The 23,751-nt window shown below is 41.5% G+C and overlaps 1 protein-coding gene across 4 annotated transcripts in view; it reads left to right on the forward strand.

Moving 5' to 3' along the window:
* Positions 1-23,529, forward strand: part of TRIM38 (tripartite motif containing 38) — a 74,443-nt gene extending 50,914 nt beyond the window's left edge. Inside the window, exons 1-8 of one of the 4 annotated variants that reach the window (XM_012458551.2) lie at positions 4,069-4,367; positions 4,499-4,726; positions 7,343-7,900; positions 10,253-10,348; positions 12,470-12,700; positions 14,157-14,179; positions 14,274-14,386; positions 21,223-23,529. In XM_012458551.2, the coding sequence (XP_012313974.2) occupies positions 7,490-7,900; positions 10,253-10,348; positions 12,470-12,700; positions 14,157-14,179; positions 14,274-14,386; positions 21,223-21,746 (1,398 nt within the window). In that variant the 5' untranslated portion in view covers positions 4,069-4,367; positions 4,499-4,726; positions 7,343-7,489 and the 3' untranslated portion in view covers positions 21,747-23,529. Of the gene's footprint in view, positions 1-4,068; positions 4,368-4,498; positions 4,727-7,342; positions 7,901-10,252; positions 10,349-12,469; positions 12,701-14,156; positions 14,180-14,273; positions 14,387-21,222 lie in introns of those variants that run through there. The other 3 variants (XM_012458550.3, XM_012458555.3, XM_012458553.3) reach the window with 3 other exon arrangements.
* The last annotated feature ends 222 nt before the right edge of the window (positions 23,530-23,751 follow it).

The raw sequence follows: 23,751 nt of genomic DNA on the forward strand, positions 1-23,751 counted from the left end.
AGTCTGTCTGATATCCTTGCCACTAACCGTCTCTCCCAAAACACATCATGGAATTAAAGTTCTTTTATCTGCCTAAGATCCAGACCTACCAAAAAGGACAATTATTTTTATTTTCCATCCCCATAAGACCAAGAATGTAACCACACCTGAACAGACTTTCACAAGATAATGTTCAAGTTAGTCTCTGTTCCCTGATCTACTTACTCTCCCTAGTAATGAAAGGAGTCGGCCAGCTTGCTTTAGGCAAACAGTAAGGGAATGGTCCCCGGAGAATCTCTGACCTGCCCCAAAATGTTTACACCAGATGTTTTGTGCAGATAAGGGAACTTGCACAAGGGGCTTGCCTAAACATGCCCACAGTGGAAGATTCCTTTCCTTAACACGTGCAGTTCGGGAAATAAATCAATATGGAGCAGCTTAGTCTAAGGGCCTGCATGCACTAGGAAGACAGGGCGGAGCTGCCAGGAATTTGGCTCTTAAGCCATGGTATTCAACTGTGAAGGGCAAAGCAGAAACTTGTTTTCAGGACCCCTCTCTTTGCTGAGAGCTTTCCTTTCACTTAATAAATTCTACTCCACTCACTCTTTGATGTCCACATGCCTAGTTCTTCCTGGCCATGAGACAAGAATCCAGATCTAGCTGAACTAAGAAGCAAAAATCCACAACAGTAATCCCATTAACAGAATTTATCTTCTTCCCCTCCCATAATCTATTTGGCCAGGGTGATATATAAGCTTCTAAACCCTGTTGGGAGGTGGATAATTGTGCTATGGTTCTCCCTATGTACGTGTTAATAAATTGTGACTTGATTTTTCAGCAAAGTTTCAGAAGCCAAAAGGGAAGTTTCCCTTGGCCTCTCTACTCTCTTTTCCCAGCTCTTCTTTTACTTCCATTTTTATTTCCTCAGTCCAGGAGGTCTCAGCCTTATTTTTATTCCCTTTCCATCCAAACTATCTGTATATTCTACAGGAGAGAGAGAAGCAGTTCTCTGGGAAACCAGTAAGCACCATGGGTTCTGATACTTTATAGTACTATTTGACATGTTAACATGCCTGCCACCCCTAACACACATGGACACTCACACACCAGATAACATGCATCACAACAACACAAACTATGTATCGCATACCACACAGCACACACAGTACCATATGCCCCACACATCACCCATGCCATGCTACATGCATCATGCACATGTGTGCACACACCTCCTATGATGTGTGTTTAGTGCAATTCAGAAAGTTACTCTTTCATTTAATGCACATCACTATGCTTAGAACTATTCTAGACTCTGGGATTCGTCAGTGAACAATATTGAAAAACAATCCATCCCTTACATAACTTGCATTCTCATGGGGGAAGCAAATTATAAACAAAATAAATAAGTAAAATATTCAATGATAAGTGCTGTGGGAACAAAATAGATTTGAGAAGGTTTGGGAGGGAGCAAGGGGTACACTTGCTAACAAGTGGTCAGGATAGGGTTGGTTGAGAGGTGAAATCTGAAAGAGTTGAGGAAAGACACTCTAGGGATGTCTGGGTGCTGATTCTTCCCCACAGTGGGAACACACAGTCCAGAGCTTCTTAAGGAGACTCTAGTGACCTACTTCCCATTGTGAGTCTTTGGATTCCTGTATCCATCCCATAATCACAGGATCAAGCCTAGCTTTACATATTGGAGATAATACATTCCTCCATGGGGGGTAGTTTATGTTGATTTCTCCCTAGGCCTGCCTTTGGTGACATATTCCTGAAAGCTCATCTGCACCCCCACTCTCTGCTTCTAATATTTGCCACTCTCTGCATAAACAAGTCCCTCCTTCCTGCAATGGGAAACAGGTGTGAGGTGGGACAGCTGTCACAATCTGTTTTGCTTTTGTCTTGCTGTTATTATTGGTAATTATAAGTTTATTTCCATTTTAGCACTCACTAGCTTCCTTTTCCTGATCCTTTGATAGTGTTATCAGATAGCAGGTCCCAACCCAGACCCCAAGAGAGGGTTCTTAGATCTCATGTAAGAAAGAATTTGGGGTGAGTCTATACAGTAAAGTGAAAGCAAGTTTATTAGGAAAGTAAAGGAATAAAAGAATGACTACTACATAGGCAGAGAAGCAGCTTGAGCTGCTGGGCTAAGGATACTGTTATGGTTTGGCTGTGTCCCCACCCAGATCTCATCTTGAATTCCCATGTGTTGTGGGAGGGACCTAGTGGGAGGTAATTGAATCATGGGGGCAGATCATTCCCATGCTGTTTTCATGAGACCTGATGGTTTTATAGGAAGGAGTTTCCCTGCACAAGCTCTTTCGTTGCCTGCTGCCATCCACATAAGACATGACGTGCTCCTCCTTGGCTTCTGCCATGATTGTGAGGTCTCCCTAGCCACATGGAACTGTAAGACCATGAAACACTTTTTCCTGTATAAATTACTCAGTCTCAGGTACATCTTGATTAGCAGTGTGAAAATGGGGTAATACAGATACTTATAGTTATTTATTGATTATGTACTAAACAAGGGGTGGATTATTCATGTCTTTTCCAGGAAAGATGTGGGCAATTCCCAGAACTGAAGGTTCCTCCTTTTTTTAGATCATATAGGGTAACTGCCTGACGTTGCCATAGTATTTGTAAATTGTCATAGAGCTGGTGGGAGTGCCTTCTATCATGCTAACACATTAGTGTGTAAGGAGCAGGGAGGATGACCAGAGGTCACTCTTGTTGCCATCTTGGTTTTGGTAGGTTTCTTTACTGCAAACTGTTTTATCAGCAAGGTCTTTATGACCTGTATCTTTTGCCAATGACCCTTCTTTTCCTGTGACTTACAATGTGTAACCTCCTGGGAATGCAGCCCAGTAGGTCTCAGCCTTATTTATTCAGCCCCCATTCAAAATGGAGTCATTCTGGTTCAAACACCTCTGACAACAGGACAGATCTGGAATGAGCATGTCTGGATAGAGTCACGTCCACAACAGTGAAAGTCATAGATATCTGCAAGGACTCACTGTGGGGCCAAGGATTCAGGGGCTCATTCTTTCTCCTCTCTGTGTGTGCTGGTTGCCCCAGGAGTAGAATGTCCCATGCTGTGCATGGGGTCTGCTACTATCATGCCAGAGCATGATGAATCATACGTGGCCAAATGGCAGAAGGCTCTGTGAGCAGCCAGGAAGGTGCAGTGCTGAAGAGTCTTCTGCTTGGTGTAGGAAGAAAGGAACCTGTTTCACAATCTTGACTTTATTTTGAGTAGTTGGACCAGAGGGACTGCAGCTGGGCCAAACTACATATTCCCTTAGCTATTAGGGTCAGCACCTCATCAGACAGGACAGGGGCCCAGAGTTAGCCCAGTGGCTCCCAGAATTCAAGTTTAATTTCTCACCCACCTGTGTCCTGAGCTCCCCTTACTGGTTCCCTTGGACCACTCCATCTACTTAAGCAAGCATTTATTATGTTCTTATCATAAATACCTCTTACAACTAAGGCTTATACATGTGATAAGCTCTTATCATGAGGTAGTAATGCATCTTTTTTCCCCATGAAGTAATCATTCTAACTTGAGTGGTGACAGTACTTTCATTTTGAAGTGGAGAAGTTGGAGAGTCATTAAGGACTTGACCCGGGACCCCAATCTTTTCTCCACAGAGCACAAAGCAGAGCAATGGTCTCAGGGATCCCACACAGCTCTAAGCTAGGGGCACTCACTGCTGCATTAGTGACACCCATTTTCTGTCCTGGGTGGTTGACCCTGGCGATTGAAAAAGATCTGAGATCTGCAGGACCGTGAGGAGAAAAAGGAGACACAGAATGGGACAGAGAAGATAGAAGGCTGACTCAGATGCCAATGAGCCTTACTGCTGTTACCACCCCTTTTCCACCACACCCTTCAGAGCAGTTAAAAAACCATAAGCAACCTAGAAATAGAAAAAAAATAATAACATCAGCTAGGAAGGCTTAAGGACTCCCAAGGGAGTTGGTGGTTAAAAGTAGAAAGATCTCAAATCGGAGCCTGTGAACTGATTTTCTGCAGGCTTCCTGCTTTTAGATACTTTGTTGGGTCACATGATAGTTTACTGGGTTATTAATTGGTTCCTTCTTTTTATTGCTGTAAAAGAAGGATATTCTTTCCTACGTTTTCCCCTCCTTTACAGGAGAAGCTGAGTGCAAAATATATGAGCAACATCACTAGTTTTCTCCTGAATCTAATGAGCCCTGCCTCCCACGGTAGTTTCACTTCTCAGTTTAATCCAGTCTGAGTTAACTTCCTGACTCAGGCCTCAGGAAGTGGCAGCTACGGAGGGGACTAGCCGCAAATATGTAAGTGTCTGAGCAGTGTAGGTTATGGAAAAGGTCCAGACTAAGGTTTTCTCAGTGGATATGTGAGTATGTGCTGGCGGCAGGTGGGGTGGAGGATATATTTCCTGACCACAGGGCCCCTCGACCTCTGAAAATGATCTGGACTTTCTTTGTTTTATAGCTCTCACATCTTTCCCACTCTTTCTTTCACCAGACTTTACATCAAATCTCAGAAGAAGGTAGGTGCGTGGGGCCCAGGGCAGGAACACTGGAGCCTTGGAAGGAGGGAAGCCCCTTCTCCCCAGGAACCCAGTGTCCCCGGCAGAGAGGGGCCTGGTGTGTCACTGGAGGAAGTAGCCCGCAGAGGAATACATGCCTTCGGAAGAAATTCTGTGTGGCTCCAAGAGACTGATCCGGTTGCAAGAGGAAAACAGCCTACCCGGTACCTGTACTTAAATTTCTGTTTTTTATTCTGGCACTGTCATTTCAAAGAAGAGTCATTCTTCAAACTTCCTCCCAACTCTGCCCTTGTCCTAGAGGAACTCCCAGGGCTAGGGGTGTGTGGGGTGGGGGTGGGGGTGCAGAGAGAGCCTGCTCTCAGAAGGGACAGACTTTTTTGCTCCTGGTCACTCCTCTATTGCCTAGGGGGTCCAGCATCCGAAATACCTGGCCTCCCCCATCTTCTTTCTGCCTTCCCTACCTCCTTGGGTCTGCAAACTCTTTATGTTGCAATCACTCTGAACTTGTCCCTTGAGATAGGTCCTGTCCTGGAGAAGAGGTATTAACAGTAAACTTCCTAGTTCTGCAGGAGCTCTGCTCCCAAGAAATAACTGCTCCTCAGCACCAAACCCTCTGCTTCGCAGCCCTCTTTGCAATTCTTATTCCCTCAGTTTAGGGAAAGGATGAACTAGTTCTTCTGGTTTTTCTGGTTGCCTTGATTGCTTCCTTTATCCTCCTCGTGGGGTCTCTAGCAAGACCTTATTAGCCAGGGAAGTCGTTAGGTGCCCCCCTCTGTTTGCAGGAAAGAGATCTATTCACTGTTGTCCTTTCTTTGCCTATTATACCTCTGCTCCTAAAAGCAAGAACAAAAGACGAAAAAAAAACCATCTTATTAACCAGTGTTGGTTGTTGTTCTTTGTGGGGGATGGGAGGGATTGAGGTGGAGTCAAATTTGACTGTCATGATGGGTATAAGAGCCAAGGGAAAATTTCCTCTTTGCCTTTTGAAAGGTCGCTGAAAAGCCAATTCACAAAAGGCAGGTTAATTGGAAAAAAGGCACACAAATTTATTAACATGTACATGAGGTAGAATCACAGAGTGATTACCCCTCTTCCAGTAGGGCTTACAAACTTATATAGCCTTATTTCAGAGGGGAAGGGTGATATCAGGAGAATATAGGCAATTCTGTTGAGGGGCAGTTCACGATGACTAGGGAGAATAAATGAATATTTGGCAGGATGAATGAATGAGGGCACGGAGTTTAACTTGTAAATGGTTCTCTCTGGAAAAGAACGAGCCTGAGAGACAGACATTATTTTGTGAAAGTGTCTGATTAGGTCTGGTTACATTCTTAGTCCTCTTTTCTTCAATACAAAATGAGATAACAGGGGTTGGAAGGAAAAACAATTGTTCTCCTTGGCTAGTCTGACTGGTCTTAATGAAGATGGGAAAAAAAATCTTTTCCAGCATCTGCTGATCTGTAAGGGCCTTTAATTCAAAATACTCATTATACCTGGGAGCCATATATTGGGGTGAAGTTCCCATACTCCTTCAGTGGAATCTGTCATAGATCACCCAATTGCCTGAGTGTTTCTACCAATTACAAAGAGTAATTCTGCTACCAATTCTTCTTTTTTTTTTTTTTTTTGAGACAGATTCTCGCTCTTTCAGCCAGGCTGGAGTGCAGTGGCACGATCTGGGCTCCCTGCAACCTCCCCTCCAGAGCTCAAGCGAGTCTCCTTCCTCAGCCTCCCGAGTAGCTGGGATTACAGATGTACACCACCACGCCCAGCTAACTTTTTGTATTTTTAGTAGAGATGAGGTTTTGCCATGTTGGTCAGGCTTGTCTGAAACTCCTGACCTCAGGTGATCCACCTGCCTCAACCTCCCAAAGCACTGGGGTTACAGGTGTGAGCTGTGCGGACCTGATACCAGTTTTTGTTGAAGCTACTAAGAATAGGAAAGAGTTTCACCCTCCCAGAGCTCTCTCTCCTGCAGCTTTTGTGAGGAAGCCTGCATTGCTTCTTTCAGTGCTCGGTCCAAGGTAACTTTCTGTGATAACAGAATGTTGTATATTGGGGCTTTTATGTAGTCGCTAGCCTCATGCAACTATTAAGCAATCGAAATGTGGCAGACGGAACAGAAAAACTGAATTTGTTCATTTTATTTAATTTTTATTAAGTTAAAATTAAATTCCCAGTCATGATAGTGGCTCCTTTATTAGCTACACAGTTAAACATTTATACATCCTCTAAATTCCAATGCATTTCTTCTTTCTGGAGAGAAGACTTTAGCTGGGCATGGTGGCACATACCTGTAGTCCCAGATTCTCTGCCAGGATGAGTCAGGAGGATTGCTTGAACCCAGGAGGTCGAGGCTGCAGTGAGCTGTGGTCATACCACTGTACTCCACTACAGCCTGGGCAAGAGCGTGAGAACTTGTCTCATAAAGAAAAAGAAAAAAAATTAGAAGACTCTGAGAAAAGAAAAATAGCTTAGAGCAGTCTGAGCTATGTGAAGTATCAAACTTTATCAGTGAGACAGGAGTGTGGATCTTCAGTTAAGACCCCACGTTTAAAAGCATTTTGTTCCTGACTAGCTGCCTCACCCATTTCCTGCATATTCCTGAGATCTGTAATACAAAGAACAATGTATAGCCAATCAAAAGCTTATATTATTTTAATGTAAATTCTTGGTAAACAACTCTAAAACTGCTTCTTCTTTTCCTTTAAACAACTACTTGTAACTGCTTGCTAATGAGGGCAACTTGAAACTCTGCACCTGGGTTGCAGTTCTCAAACTTGGCCCAAACAAACTCAACCTCAGCTTCTTCCTTTTAGGTCGACAGCTTCAAGACCTGTAGAAGTCGGTAGCAGCCAGCTCGTCATCACAGAGCAGTGCAGCTGAGGTGTATTTTCATCACTGGAAAATTCTGGCTGCTTCATCTCCATCTCTAGAGCCAGTATTGGAGCTTTTCAAGAAAAGCTATGGCCTCAACCACCAGCACCAAGAGGATGATGGAGGAAGCCACCTGCTCCATCTGCCTGAGCCTGATGACGAACCCAGTAAGCATCAACTGTGGACACAGCTACTGCCAGTTATGTATAATGGACTTCTTTAAAAACCCAAGCCAACAGCAACTGAGGCAGAAGACGCTCTGGTGTCCTCAGTGTCGGGCTCCATTTCACTTGGATAGCGTCAGACCCAACAAGCAGCTGGGAAGCCTTATTGAAGCTCTCAAAGAGATGGATCATGAAATGTCATGTGAGGAACACGGAGAACAGCTCCACCTGTTCTGCAAAGATGAAGGACTGCTCATCTGCTGGCGCTGTGAGCGGGCACCGCAGCACAAAGGTCACACCACAGCACTTGTTGAAGAGGTATGCCAGGGCTACAAGGTGAGTGTGTGGTGCAGGGACCCTTGGCAAGTACCCCAGTCTTATCCTGCTCCCTAGGAGCTGAGATGATTTAGCCTGAAACCTAACATTATGACGTGGAAATACAGCTTTCATCCTGTCATTCTTCTGAAAAATAGCTTATGATGATTCCTTGTTATCTAGACTGTCCATCCTGACCTTGGTGGGATGGTTGGACTCTTATCCCTATCCATTTGTGTTATGATGAATTTCTCCCTGCTTTAGAACAGGTTGTTCTCAAACCAAACACCCACATTTTTTCTTGCTTCACACCATGTATCTAATTTGAAAAACCGCAATATGTAAACCCACGTGATAGGGCCTGAAAACAGGGAAGAAAGACGCATCACCTTTTAGGTATCCACAGTCTAGTAAAGAAGACAAACCATCAAAAATGTCTGCCTGGAGGTCCCTGGTTTTGGTGGTGGGGAGGGACTTTTAGGGTAGGGAGTGGTTCATTTCAGAAGTGACTCCTGAAGGACACCAAAATTGAACACCTAATGGAGGATTTTCATTTGGGGGATGAAGGGTCAGTGACATTAAAAGTATCACTCTGCTACCTCTACTGTTTTTGTTTGTTTGTTTGTTTTTGAGACAGGGTCTTGCTCTGTATCCCAGGCTGGAGTGCAGTGGTGCGATCTTGGTTCACTGCAGCCTCGACCTCCTGGGCTCAAGCAATCCTCCCACCTCAGCCTCCCAAGTAGCTAGGATGGGCACGCGCCACCATATACGGATTTTTAAAAAAATTTTTTGTAGAGACATGGTCTGGCTTTGTTGCTTATGCTGGTCTCGAACCCCTGGTCTCCCTCCCACCTCAGCCTCCCAAAGTGCTGGGATTAGAGGTGTGAACCACTGTGCCCAGCTACTCCAGCATGCCAATAATAAAAGGAATATCAAGGAGTAAAATTTAAACTATCCCTGTAAGAAAGGGAGGAGAGGGCAGATTTTAAGCAAGATTCAGGAAGAAGACTTAAATACTTGGAAATACTTGGTTGTGGATGGTGAAGCAGAGGGGCTTTATCTACCATCCAGGTTTTCTGTCAGAAAGCATATTAAGGAACGTGGGACTTTGCTATTGCCAGTGTGGAGGAATGGGCATAGTCCTGATGTCCTTTTTCCTTCTCTGTCTTGTCTAAATTTGAGGAAAATGTTGTCAGGCCCCTTATTCTGTCCCATGAGGCAGAGGTGATCTCGTATGAAGGCTCTAAGTCCTAAGGACATGTCAATCCTAACCACTACTCAGCTCATGGCAGCTCTTCCTTAAACTCCATGGAGCAGCTGCTAATTGCAATGATGATATTCCCATTTGAATTACTGTCCCAACAAGTAGTAAGAAAAGGAGACTGCTTATGTTGAAATTGAGTTTGGTCACTTTACTAGATGGCTAATTTTGGGCACGTTATTTAATGTCTTGATGCCTTGGTTTCCCCATCTGTAAATGGCGATAATAGCAGTGTCCCCCCTTTCTAACACACACACACCCGGGAAGTTGTTACAAGCTTTAAGGACATTAAAACGTAGAATGCATAGAATAGCACTTGGCATATAGAAAGGGCAATGTCGTCTTTTGTTAAAACAGTTACATAGAGTCCTTTCCTGAGAACGCTCGAGAATTAATGAGTATACTTGTTGGGTTTACAGTGGACAGGAGACAATTCTTTTAGCATTGGCTACAACTAGCAATTTGGGTCAGCTTCAAATCACCTTCAATAGCAATATGAGAAACTTTTTTGAAGAATAAGCTAAAAGCTTGACATGAATCATTTTAAATTGGTTTCATGATACCATTCTTCAAACGATACCAGAATTCCCGTCTTCCATAAACTGTTTCTAATAACCAGCTGGCATCCTGATTTCTCCTGACTCATAAGACAAAAAATTTTATCTGTGCCATTGGTATAGGTTATGCATGGTCCACCATGTTATTTTACAAAATCTTTTAGATGATGATTACCTTGTTCTGTGTACAACCTTTTCCTGGCAGGATTCCAGTGGTGGATATAGCTCAGGCTCTGGGTAAGCAGATGAGGTTGCAATTGTAGCTCCACCACCTGTCAGTTACAGCCCTTTGGGCAAGTTATGTTACCCCTTTCTTAGCCTCATTTTCTACGGCACAGAAATGATGTTTAAAATCCTACCCATTGTTGAGGGTTGCCAAGTGGATCAGTGTGTTCCTGCACATATAGCCTTTAGCATGCTCTCTAGCAAAAAAACGATGAGAACTCAATAAATATTCGCTATCGTTCAAATTAATCTTAGAAGTTTGGGATTCCCCCTAGGTCCCTAATGAAGAGTCAAATTGAATAGACTTCACTTATCAAATTTTTCCTTCAGGAAAAGCTCCAGAAAGCTGTGACAAATTTGAGGCAACTTGAAGACAGATGTACGGAGCAGAAGCTGTTCACAGCAATACAAATAACTAAATGGAAAGTAAGAATCTGACTTCATTGATCTCAAGCTATTTTCCATTCCAGAGCTTAGGCATAGGGGATGATGGAGGTAAAGCACAATGATGATTTATTCTCACTAAACCAGATCGAAAAAATGAAACCCAAGGAAGAAACCATTATTGATATTTATGCCTCTAGTTGTTTACATCCATGAGAATTGAGCACCAACCCCTTCCATCTTTCAACCACAGTTGGCTGCAATTCCTGATACCTCAGTCAGAGGAAGCAGAATTGGTCTGCCTGTTTACCTAGAACAAGGCTTGACTAGGTCTCAAACTTTAAATACCTCAAAATAAACCTGGTTTGCAGGCCTCAACTCATTACCCTGGCCCTTTTATCACGGCAGAGCATCTGGCTCTTAAGTTTACAGCTACAGAAACCAACCTTTGTGAACACTCAGAAAACAGGATGACTCCAGATTCAAATTCATACTATTCAAGCTGATGAGGCTGAAGGAAATATACTTGATTTATAAGTAAATTATAAGTAATACAACAACCAACACACTTGAAACTACAGACTATAGGGTCTCTCAGACTATTTCTGTGGCTGACCAGCCTCCACATTATCAGAGCCACATTCTTTTGTGGAAATATTTAGGTTTGTGGAAGAGTAATTGCGGTTTTTGCCATTCAAAGTAAAGGCAAAAACTACAATTACTTTTGCACCAACTTTTATGTAATTCACTAGCTTGCAGTAAAATCTCACAAACTGATGACCAATTTTCCCTCTTGCAAGGGTCCTTTCTAACCTCTACTCTGATCCTTTGTTTGTGGATGTTGATCTTGAGTTCCTGAGTACACTCTTACTTCTCTCATTTCTAGGATCTTGGACAATAGAGGAGACCTTGATTGTTATTAACATATATGAAAACCCACCTATATAAGAGTTAAAGCTGCACCTGTCCCCTACACAAAAATTCCACTTCATCCTAAGTCAGAGACCCTTTACTACATCATAGTCAGCAAAACACTTTATGAATTTATTTTAATTTTTGAATTTTTATTTTTTTTTTAAGATAAGTAGAGAGTTTATTTGGGCCAAGTTTGAAGCCTGCAACCCAATAGCATAGATTAAAGTTACCCTGAATACACACTCCCACTGCATTAATTTAGATAGCACTAATGGAAATTGCAATTTTACATCTCAGATGAGACTTTCATTTGATTTTTGTCAGTCTTACACATAGGAATGCTGAAGATGACCCTAGGGTAGTAGATAAATATTTTTCAGTTAACCATAATAAACGCCTGCCACACCCAGAGCTCCCCCTGCCAAGAATTATGGACCCTCTTACCAGCCTGATTGTCTTAAAATCAAGTCTTGGTGATGTTCATTATAAGCTTTTACTTTAAGAAAATCCTTCAGACTCAGAAATAACTTCTTAAACCCCAAGTAAAAACTTCTTTTTATCTTTGTAATTGATAAAGTGTTTGAAGTTGGCCCTAGTTTCACAATCAAATTATCTAGCACTCCTAACCCAGCTTTCTCCTGTCTTGACTGAGGAACAAGGAAATTAATTGAGTGACTGTAAGGAATCTGGGACAGCCTCTCCCACATGTGAGTGCCTGCCTCCCACACATGACTCTGCAGCGGGAACCTGGGGACATTGTTCCAGCTTCAGTGACTCATGGGAAAATAATGTCCAAGTGACTGCACTGTGTGTGTCTGTTAAAATATATACAACACTTAAGCATTTAACCACTTTTAAGCATGCGGTTCAGTAGAATTAAGAACTTTTACATTGTTACGTTGTTGTGCGACTATCACCATACCATTTCCAAACTGCAACAGGGTTTCACCCTTCATCTTCCAAACTGAAACCCACTACCCATTTAACAGTAACTCTCCGTTCTCCTGTCTTGCCAACACTTTGTACCCCTGTTTTACTTTCTGTCTCTTTGAACTTAACTATTCTAGATACTTCATATAAGCAAAGTCTTAGAATATTTGCCCTTTTATTTCTGGCTTATTTTGCTTGAATGTCTTCAAGGCTTATCATGCAGTAGCATGTATCACACTTTCATTCTTGTTTATCCATTCATCCATAGATGGACATTTGCTTTATTTCCACCTTTTGACCATACTTTCTTGACTTTAGGAGAAGATACAGATTCAGAGACAAAAAATCCAGTCTGACTTTAAGAGTCTCCAGAGTTTCCTACATGAAGAAGAGAAGTGTTTTCTCTGGAGACTGGAGAAAGAAGAACAACAGACTTTGATCAGACTGAGGGACCATGAGGTCAGTCTGGGGCTGAAGAGCGATGAACTCAACAGCCACATCCTGGAACTGGAGGAAAAATGTCAGGGCTCAGCCCAAAAATTGCTGCAGGTGAGGTTGTGGACTTGGAATAGGGAAAAAAGGTATGTTATTGTGCCATTAGAGGAGAATGGTAAGGAAGCATGGAAGATAAAGTAATGTTTCTTTTAGAAATACATCAGTGCCATCTGGCTGGCCTTCACTACTCTATAGTGTACCTTTATGTCAATTAGAAAAATAAACTTCTGAGCTAACATAGCTTGGCCAAATGGAACCATGGGATAATATTTGCCACTCTTTGCCTCCTTGGCCCGTGTGCACAGAACCCTGGCTGTCAGACTCTCCTGAACTATTCCTTTGGGTGACGGATGGGTGATGAAGTGGGGCAGCCAAGATGAGTGATAACGTTTTCCCTGATTTGCTTGTAGACTCCTTGCTCCAGAGCTGTTATGGTACAGGCTATAGCTGTATCGATATGAAGATAAACATCTGGAGTCATTAATTCTGGTTCTAACTAAGAGGATTGGTGACTATACTGTAAGGTTGAGTATATAGCATGATTGTTTTACCACCGTGTGATACCTGCTGCCATCATCTTAGTGACCCAGTCTCAGGACTGTGCATGGATTCACCATTAAGGACTTTTTTTTTTTTTTTAAAGAGGTTTATTTAGCACATAGTTATGCAGACTGGGAAGCTCAAGAGCATGGCCCTGGCTCCTGGTAAGGGTTTTTGTGCTGCACAATATGGCAGAGAATGTCAGAGGGGAAGTGGACATGTGCAGAGAGCCAAACAGAAGGGGGAAACTTGCATTGGAACACTTGCTCTCGAGAGAACTAATCCATTACTGTAATAACTAATCTACTCTCCAGAGAGTGAGAACTCACTACCATGAGAACAGCACCAAGCTATCTATGAAGGATCCACCCCTATGACCCAAACACTTCCACCAGGCCTCACCTTCCAACACTGCCACACTGGGGGTCCAATTTTAGGGTGGTAAAAGAGAGATGTGAACACTCAATTTTAATCCTTTTTTCTCAGCCACCCAATATACTCAGTAGCACCCTGGGAAGCACTGGGTCAGTCAAGCACAGAGGGAGGTGTATCAGGTTTCCTCATTTCTCTACAAGGAAAAGAATAAAAGATGAGTGATGTGGACCTTTATGATGATTGATTTCTAATCTGGGCTCACTCTGAAGGATATCTAATTACCAAAAGCAAGTCTTGACAGAGGGAGCAGGGGCAAAGCTCCTGGCCTTAAGGCTTCAGCAAGGAAGAGAATAGATGCAAATGTTGAGAAACAGCCTGCCATGTTGAATCTCCCAGAAGCTGGTGGGAATTATTCCATCTGGGTATCCATCAATATCTAAGACTGGTGGGAATTATTCTGAGTATCCATCAATATCTAAGACTAGGGAAACTCTCTTTACTTCTTTGGGAAAAGCAAAGAAGAATAGCCCTGCATGCCAAGCCCCATGAAATATTGATGTTCCCGTGCTCACCTTTTGTTTTTGTTTCTTTATAGAATGTGAATGACACTTTGAGCAGGTACGTCCTGTGTGAATGCAGAGGGGAGGGGTGTGTGTATACAGAACTGAATGAAATGCAGTGCTGAAGAAGTCTCTGCCTCTGCTTATTCTAGGAGTGGGGCTGTGAAGCTGGAAACATCAGAGGCCATCTCCTTGGAGCTTCATACTATGTGCAATGTTTCTGAGCTTTACTTTGATGTGAAGAAAATGTTAAGGAGTCATCAAGGTATATGCACTAAAGAATTCCTAAATGCTGTGAATGGAAGGGGCCTTATGTAGTAACCAGGTTTACCACCTGTCCCTCGGCAGGCTCACAGCCAAAGAGGTTGTTAATTTCAGTAGCGCTTTCATACTCTCCCTGGATAGTCTGATTCACTGCTTAGATGTGAGTGAGCATTGCATTCTGGTTATCTGCGCAAACTTTTCAAATTCTTATTCTTTTACTTTTTAGCCATATTACTCCAAGTGACTCATTTTCCCCATCTGAAAAATAAAAATATTAACAGCTCCCACTTCATTGGGTTGTCAGCAAAATTAAATGCATCAACATGTACAAGGTGCTTAGCACAGTGACTGACACATGATCATAATACCACATTATGGTATTGGACGTGATCATAGTGTTTATTATTAATGTATCAGTCAACTCTTAGAGCAATGCAAGAAACCTGGTGAGTATGATAGCCTATCATTCACATGATTTTAGGAACTTAGATAACACAGATGAAAAATGTTATAACCAATTTACTGATTCCAAAACATTAGAACCATTTACTGAGTTTCCTGCTCCCTTAATTTTTTAAGTCAGTGCTGACTATACTTCCACAAATTTGTATCCATAAGTATAAAATCAAAAAACTCTGAAAATGGAAAGTTTTATCATGATTCATTTGGCTGCAAAAATCTGGCCTACCCTGAAATGATTTGATGGTTATATTAGTTATCTATTAGTACAATTTACCGTAATTTAGCACCTTAATACAACACCCATATATTATCTCGACTTTTGTGGTTCAGGAATCTGGGCACAGCTTAGTTGGGCCTGCTGCAGAGGGTCTGACAGGGCTGCAGTTAAGGTGTTCGTCAGGCTGTGTTCTTATCTGGAGGCTCGGCTAAGGAAGAACCACTTCCAAGCTCACTCAAGTAGCAGGCAGAATTTATTTCCTAATGGTTGCAGGACTTTGGGCCCTGGTTGTTTGAGTCTTGGCTAGAGGTTGCCCTCAGCTTCTACAGGCCACCCCTTAGCTCTTTGCACATGGGCTTCCAACATGGCCAGTTATTTCTTCAAAGAGAGCTCAGGAGACAGAGTCTTTAGAGCAAATCAGCTAGCAAGATGGAGTCCTACATAATGAAAAGTAATCATAGAAATTATATTCCATCGTCTGCCATATCCTATTGGTCAGAAGCAATTCATAGGCCCTGCTCACACTAAGAGAGAAGGAATTTTATGAGGGCATGAACACCAAGAGACAGGAATCATGGAACGCCACCCTTGAGTCTGTCTTCCACAGTGGCCAAACCTGAACTGCACTGATATGAGACTATTTAAAAGTCTTTGTTTATCCCACTTAATTTGAATAAATGTTTTGCTGCAGAAATATTGATGAATTTGATTACAGGGCTCTGCCTTAGGCCCTGAAGGGGTTGAACTTTATAGAGTATATGCATTTTTTGGCCTTTGTAACTTCTAAAGAAATTTGAATTGCAAAGCCCGTTTGGTTCCATGGGTTTCAGATAAGGAATTATAGACCTGCGTTCCCCTCAACTACATAACAGCAAACAATAACAAAACCCAAAAGCACTCTGTATTTCATCCTGACTTTATGTAAGTTTTGCTGGGATTTCACTGAGTTAATTTGCCTAGTCTCATCTTTTACAGAAGGAATCACAACATGGTTCAAGTGAAACTGTTTCTTAAATGGGCTTTTAACTAAATATTTCTCCCCTCTTAAACATCGTTTATTAAATTTTTCTTTTTCAAATTTTTTTCTGAGACGGAGTGTCACTTTATTGCCCAGGCTACTGTGTAGTGGCACAATCTCTGCTCACTGCAGCCTCGCCTTCCCAAGTTACAGTGATTCTCCTGCCTCAGCCTCCTGGGTAGCTGGGATTACAGGTATGCACCACCACGCCTGGCTGATTTTTGTATTTTTAGTAGAGATGGGGTTTCACCATGTTGGCCAGGCTGGTCTTGAACTCCTGACCTCAGGTGATCTGCCCAACTCGGCCTCCCAAAGTGCTAGGATTGCAAGTGTGAGCCACTGCGCCTGGCCTAAAATTTCTCTTATTACAGAAGTGATACGAATAATTTACTTTTATTTTTAAATTTATGTTTATTTTATTTTACATTGCCTTCAAGCAGATGCAACAAATAAATTTTAATTAGTCAAACAATATAGAGGATATAAAGAGAAAGTTCAAGGTTTCTCCCACCCCTTTCCAGTCTGACTTCTCTAGGTAGGGTGACCTGTATCTTTCCCTAAGTTTGTACAAACATGTAATACACCTTGGAGTGACTTGCTGGTATGAGGGATGCATATCATAGTTTTACTAGATACTACAGACATTGAAATTGTTCCATTTCTACCCCACCAGCAATATAAGAGCTCTCACTGCTCTAAAACTCCCTGAGTCTTTACCTATATAATTTATGATTTTGACAGTCTTATGGATTTAAAATCATACCTAATCGTGTACTTAATTTGCGCTTTTCTGATTTCACTAGTGAGGTTGAGATTCTTTTTGTATGACCAGTAGCTAGCTCTTCAGGCTTCTGTGATTCACCCATGATTTACTGTGGTTTAAGAATTTTTTAATGGTTTTTTTCTTATTGATTTATGGGAACTTATTATAGCATGTGGATGGCATTGTGCATTTTCATCCTGGTTTTTGATAAATAGGGTTTGAAAATTAAGTAGACACATTTTCTATATGTTAACATATACGCATATGTATAGATGCATATATAAAATTTAGTTTATTATTTATATTATTTTGTGCAGGAGTCTGTGTCTATAAGTAGGTGCCGTAATTTTCTATTCTTTGTAGGATTGGGTATGAGATTGGTGTTACTCATGCTTTGACTTCTAAATTTTCTATCAAACTGACGAGATCCATTTTTGCTTGATAAAGATGCATGTTTTATTAGCAGTAGGTGGGATTTAAACCAGTGATTTCATTTCTTAAATGTTAGGCCTGCCCATGCTTGCTTTGTTTTTTGAATATATTTTTAAATATATAGTTTTACTCAAATATTTTTTCTAAGAAGTATTAATTTTGTCAATGTTTTCAATTTTATTAGTAGCATACATTTATTATAAAGTTCTGTAATATTTAAAAATTTTCTGTATTCATTCCATTTGTGCCTTCTGTCTTACTTTGATACATCTCATCAGAGATATGTCTACTTTATTAAATTTTTTTAAAGAAGCTACTTTTTTCCCCTTTATTGCATTGTTGTTTTCTTTAACTTCACTAATTTAATTGTTTAATATCTGTTTTTCCTTTTAAAAAAATTATATTTGGGTTTCTATGTTCTTTTTAAAATTTAAATTAGATGCTTAACTTAATGTTCACCTTTTTAATTTTTCTATGATTAGCATTTAAAGTCTGCAAATTTTCCTCAAAATTCTGCTTTAGCTTCATTGTATATTTTTATAAGTAACATTTCATTGCTGTTCCATTCTGTATGTCATCTTATGATTTATTAGTATTTTACCTTTCCTAATATTTAGAATTTTTTTAGTCATCTTTTTACCATTGGTTTATAATCTTACATTGAGGTTAGAGAAAATAATCTGTGTAATACAGATTTACTAAAATTTGTTGTGGGGTTTGGTGGCTCACGCCTGTAATCCCAGCACTTAGGGAGGCTGAGGCAGGTGAATCACGAGGTCAATAGTTCAAGACCAGCATGGCCAACGTGGTTAAACCCCATCTCTACTAAAAATACAAAAATTAGCTGACCATGGTGGTGCGTGCCTGTAATCCCAGTTACTTGGGAGGCTGAGGCAGGAGAATTGCTTGAACCAGGACCCGGGAAGCGGAGGCTGCAGTGAGCTGAGATCACACAACTGCATTCCAGCCTGGGCTACAGAACGAGACTCCGTCTCAAAAAAAAAAAAAAAAAAAGGAAGAAAAAGAGCAAAAAAGAAAGCACATTTTAGCCAAAAGAACTCTGGCTAAATAAAAAAGGAAAAGAAAAAAAAAGAAATTTGTTCAGACTGTTTTCTGCCTAGTACGTACTCAGTACATGTTCCATCTACACCTGAGAAAACTGCGTATTCTCGGCTTACTATTACTAGACAGTTGCTGAGCTGTATGTATTGACCATCAGATAGGGCTTCTTAGATTGTCCAGACCTTCCATGTCTTTGCTTATTTTTCTCTTTTGGTTTGCTTGATCTATCAATTATGGAAAGAAGAATGTTAAAATATCCCATGATGATTGTAGAGTTGTCAATTTCTCCCATAATTCTATAATTTTTGCTTTGTATATTAACACAATTATAAACATGAATGCACTATATTATTAATCTTCCTAGTGAACTGTACATTTTACATTTTATCTTTTTTTAGGTGTCTCTTTTCATTCTGTCCTTTTTCTATACTCTTCTTTTTTTAAATAGACAGGGTCTCGCTATGTTGCCCAGGCTGGAGTGCAGTGGCTATTCACTGGCACGATCCCACTACTGATCAGCATGGGAGGTTTGACCTGCTCTGTTTCCAACCTGGGCCGGTTAACCCCTCCTTAGGCAACCTGGTGGTCCCCTGCTCCCAGGAGGTCACCATATTGATGCCGGACTCAGTGCCGACACCTGATGGGCATAGCGCACTACAGCCCAGAACTCCTGGACTCAAGCGACCTCCAGCCTCAGCCTCCTGAGTAGCTGGGACTATAGGCATGCACCACTGCCTCCGGTCATTCTGTCCTTTTTTTTGTTTTTGTTTTTGTTTTTGGCAGTCTTGCTCTATCACCCAGGCTGGGGTGCAGGAGTACAGTGGTGAAATCTCAGCTCACTGCAACCTCCACCTCCCCAGTTCAAGCGCTTCTTGTGTCTCAGCCTCCCAAGTAGCTGGGATTACAGGCATGTGCCACAATGCCCAGCTAATTGTTGTATTTTTAGTAGAGACAGGGTTTCGCCATGTGGATCAGTCTGGTCTTGAACTATTGGTTTCGAGTGATCTGGCTGCCTTGACCTCCCAAAGTGCTGGGATTACAGGCATGAGCCACCACGGCCCTCCTTTTGTTCTTAATAATGCTCTAACTTAATATCTTTTGATATAATACTACAACAGCTGTATGATTATATCATCTATCTTTTAACTTTCAATCTTCTATATGTTTTTGTTTATGTGTCACCACAATAGATAGGTGGAATTTAAAAAATCCAACTGATACTTTCTCTCAAGTGGTATTACCACCCTGTAAATATTTTAATTTCTCAACATGGGTTTTCCTGGGTCATTCAGATAACAATGAAACCCCAAACTTCTATGAGTTAGGCTGATAAGAGCTGACTGAATAGAGTTTGAAAAAGAGGGTATTTACAAAGGTGAGGAGTTGGGAAATCCACAAGGAACAGGGAAGCGCCCAGAATTAGGAACACTTAGAGAGCCGTCACCTCTTCTGGGCCTCAAGTGGCAGGTGTAGGGAGCTATAACTATAGGAGAGTGCACCCAGAGGCAGAGGAATGTGTACCCTCCAAATCATAGCCAGTGGTGAGGGATTGGGAATACTCCCAGGCTGCGTCTTTGTGCCCTGTGGTCTCCTTTGGTGCTTCCCATTGGCTGAACCAAGCAGAAGCCAGAGGGCAGGAAGTGACCACAGAGGTCAGCCTTCCTGGGCACAGAGCAAGACAGAAAGGTGAGGGAATAATTTGGAAGAACAAACAGAGAGCATCCAGCACAGGAAGTGTTTCTGAGTACTTGAATTCCTTTGTTGTCATAGACCAGCTGATCAGTGTTTAAGCCAGTAGCACAGTGGTTTCTTAACTTTCTGGTTATAACATCCTATTACTATTATTTATTTTTAAAACTGTATACCATCCAGTATCTCACTTTAGGTTATCAGATTTTTTTTTCTGTCCTGTTTGATTCTAGTCTGATACTTTTCATGTATATTGATCCTCAGTGTATTGTCATCTCATGCTAATCTCTATGGAACATTATCTGAGGGGAAAGAGAAGAGCTTACAATTAAAAGTCATGGAACTAGGCATGTGTCAAGAGACCTGGGTCTTCCAATAACAAGCTAAGACATTAGCTGAGTCATTTTCCTTCCCTGATTCTCAATGTTGGTGGTTATTCAGTAGAGAAGGGAAAAGCTATCTTTATGTTCAACTGTTTCATGATTCCTGGAAGTCTTGCATGGGAGAAGAACTTTGGACAGGATGGTAACCATATTAACTGGTTAGTTCTATACCTTGACATCCCTGAATAACTAAGTCAAAGATGACGTTGATGACATTATTATCACTACCACTTATTAGGTGCTTACCATGTATCAAGAATTTTACCGCACATTAAGTAAACATAGCATATTCAATTCAATACCCATGTTTCTTTGCAACAAATATGATAATTTCCACTTTATAGTTAACAAAACTGAGGCTCAGAGAGTTAAATGACTTGCCTAAGCTCACATGGTTTATAAGAAACAATGTTTGGGTTTGAACACAGGCTAGTTTTATTGAAAGTAACTTGTGGCTGGGCACGGTGGCTCACACCTGTGTAATCCCAGCACTTTGGGAGGCCAAGGTGGGTGGATCACCTGAGGTCAGGAGTTCAAGACCAGCCTGGCCAACTTGGCGAAACCCCATCTCTACTAAAAATATAAAAATTAGCCACTTGTGGTGGTGCACACCTGTAGTCTCAACTACTCAGAAGACCTGAGTAAGTCTTGCTAGAAACTTACTCAGAAGACTGAGGCGGGAGAATTGCCTGAACCCGGGAGGTGGAGGTTGCAGTGACTTGGTCTCAAAAAATAAATAAATAAATAAAATAAAATAACTTATGTTCTTTGCACCAACAAAAGTGTTTTTTTGTTTGTTTTGTTTCTGCAGTCAGTGTGACTCTGGATCCAGATACAGCTCATCATGAACTAATTCTGTCTGAAGATCGGAGACAAGTGACTCGAGGATACCTCCAGCAGAATCAGGACACTTCTTCCAGGAGATTTAGTGCCTTGCCCTGTGTCTTGGGTTGTGAAGGCTTCACCTCAGGAAGATGCTACTTTGAAGTGGATGTTGGAGAAGGAACCGGGTGGGATTTAGGAGTTTGTATGGAAAATGTGCGGAGGGGCACTGGCATGAAGCAAGAGCCTCAGTATGGATTCTGGACCCTAAGGCTGTGCAAAAAGAAAGGTTATGTAGCGCTTACTTCTCCCCCAACTTCCCTTCATCTGCATGAGCAGCCCCTGGTTGTGGGAGTTTTTCTGGACTGTGAGGCCGGAGTTGTATCCTTTTACAATGGGACTACTGGCTGCCACATCTTCACCTTCCCAAAGGCTTCCTTCTCTGATATTCTCCGGCCCTATTTCCAGGTTTATCATTATTCTCCTTTGTTTCTGCCTCCCCTAGATGATTAAGGAAAAAAGCAGAGGCTCCTTCATTTAACCAGCCCAAAGAAAATAATGTAAATCACATAAGGGCAGAAATTCAGTCCGTTTTCTTCACTGCCATTTCCTTAGTACTCAGAATAGTGCTGGGATTTTAATGGATATATAGTTAATTTTTGCTGAATAAATGGACTTAGAAACTAAAAATACCACAGTTGGTTGACCTGCACTGGGGCAAAGCAAGGTAAGAGTGATGATCATACATTGCTCTATCTGTCTTTAATGGATCAGGGCTTTGATTTCCAAGGTCTTCAGGTGATGAGTGAGGGGACCCACAAGTCAGAATGTCTGTGTTCTCCTAGTTTGTTTGCTACCATTTGAACTCATGGGTGATGAAAGAAAGCTGCAATTGTCTGCCAACTGCATTAAATTCCACAAAAAGGTGGAAAATCAAAATAGCATTGACACTTCCAACCACTGACAGGTTGTTTAATAATCTGAGCAGCAGTCCTGGAGGCTACCAGACCTACTGAGATCTGCCTGAGAAACAGCCAAGCAAAGTGTGAGAGAAGGGTTAAGACTAGCTTACAATGAGATGCCTCAAATGAACAGGGAATTATGAGTAAAATCAAACTTTTTGGTAGGGTATTCAGTTCTGGAAAAGAAGCTGTTATTTTCCAGTCTGCTAGGACCAGTTACCTTGAAATATTTTTAAATCTCAGTAAATAGTTATTACTGAAATGGTTGTTAGCAGTCCTGTGATTCAGAGGAGATCAAATAGACTTAACTTCATTTTGAAAAAGACCAAATTACCATACCTGAGTGGGTAATGACAGGATTACAACTAAAACATAAACAACGATGACCATAAAAAGTCACAAAATTGCTAAATGTTATAATTTAGAGTTGATATAAAAATTGATGGCCGGGTGCGGTGGCTCATGCCTGTAATCCCAGCACTTTGGGAGGCTGAGGCAGGCAGATCACTTGAGGTCAGGAGTTTGAGACCAGCCTGGCCAACATAGTGAAATCCTGTCTCTACTAAAAATACAGAAATTTAACCGGGCATGGTGGCAGGTGCCTGTAATCCCAGCTACTTGGGAGGCTGAGGCAGGAAAATTGCTTGAGCCTGAGAGGTGGCAGTTGCAGTAAGCCAAGATTATGCTGTCTCGAAAAAAGAAAAAAAAAATTATGTTTACTGATGTTTGTTGAGGTCCTCTGACATCATCTCTGAGAATAGGAGAAATGAAGCAAGAGTCGTGTCTAGATGTCAGAGGTATGGTTGGGCCTCCACCTCCGCCTAAGGGCAGAGGTCATAAAAGAGGCCAGACTATTGGTCATGCGCCCCAAAGTTAGTAGTTCTAATTATGTTGATAGAGGCTGGGTCGTAACTAGCAAGTGAAGGGTAGCAGAATACGCCACCTTTGGCATAAGAGGTATTTTGAGCTGAAGACAATTGAGAAAAAAATAGATTAAAAAAAAGAAAAACTACCTCTGCCCTCTCCCTAGTTGCCTAAAAGCAAGATAAAAATTTATCCTGGGAAGAACAAAAGTTAATCATCAGAGACTTTAGACTCCTATCAGTCTAGAGATAGCACCAGAGAAATCTTATTTTAAAAAAAAAAAAAAGTTGCCTTTCCACAATTTACTGTGCTAGAAACTCAAAGTCCTTTTCCTTGTCACTTAAAAAATGTATTCTTTCCTTAATGCTATATAAACCCAAGTTCTAAATCCTCCTTTGAGGTATTAATGTCAGTACTCCCCAGTGTTTGTGCAATGCATATGTTAATAAACTCTGTTTCCTTCTCGTCAATCTGTCTTTCGTTAGTCTAGCTTATAGGGCCGCAGATGGAGAAACTAAGATGAGTAGAGAAAAAAGATTTTTCTCCCCAACAGAAGGATTATCTCCCGTGTTATTTGTTGTTTATCCCCGTAGTTTGAGTATGCTGACCCAGACCTGGGAAATAGGACCCGGTGGATAACCAAGGAACCCCACCTTTGTTTAGGATCAGTGAAGATGTAATCTGGGTATTTC

This window comes from Aotus nancymaae, unplaced genomic scaffold (genome assembly GCF_030222135.1).
Source record: "Aotus nancymaae isolate 86718 unplaced genomic scaffold, 86718_ANA_hifiasm-v0.15.2.pri h1tg000051l, whole genome shotgun sequence".
NCBI classification, from domain to species: Eukaryota; Metazoa; Chordata; class Mammalia; order Primates; family Aotidae; genus Aotus; species Aotus nancymaae.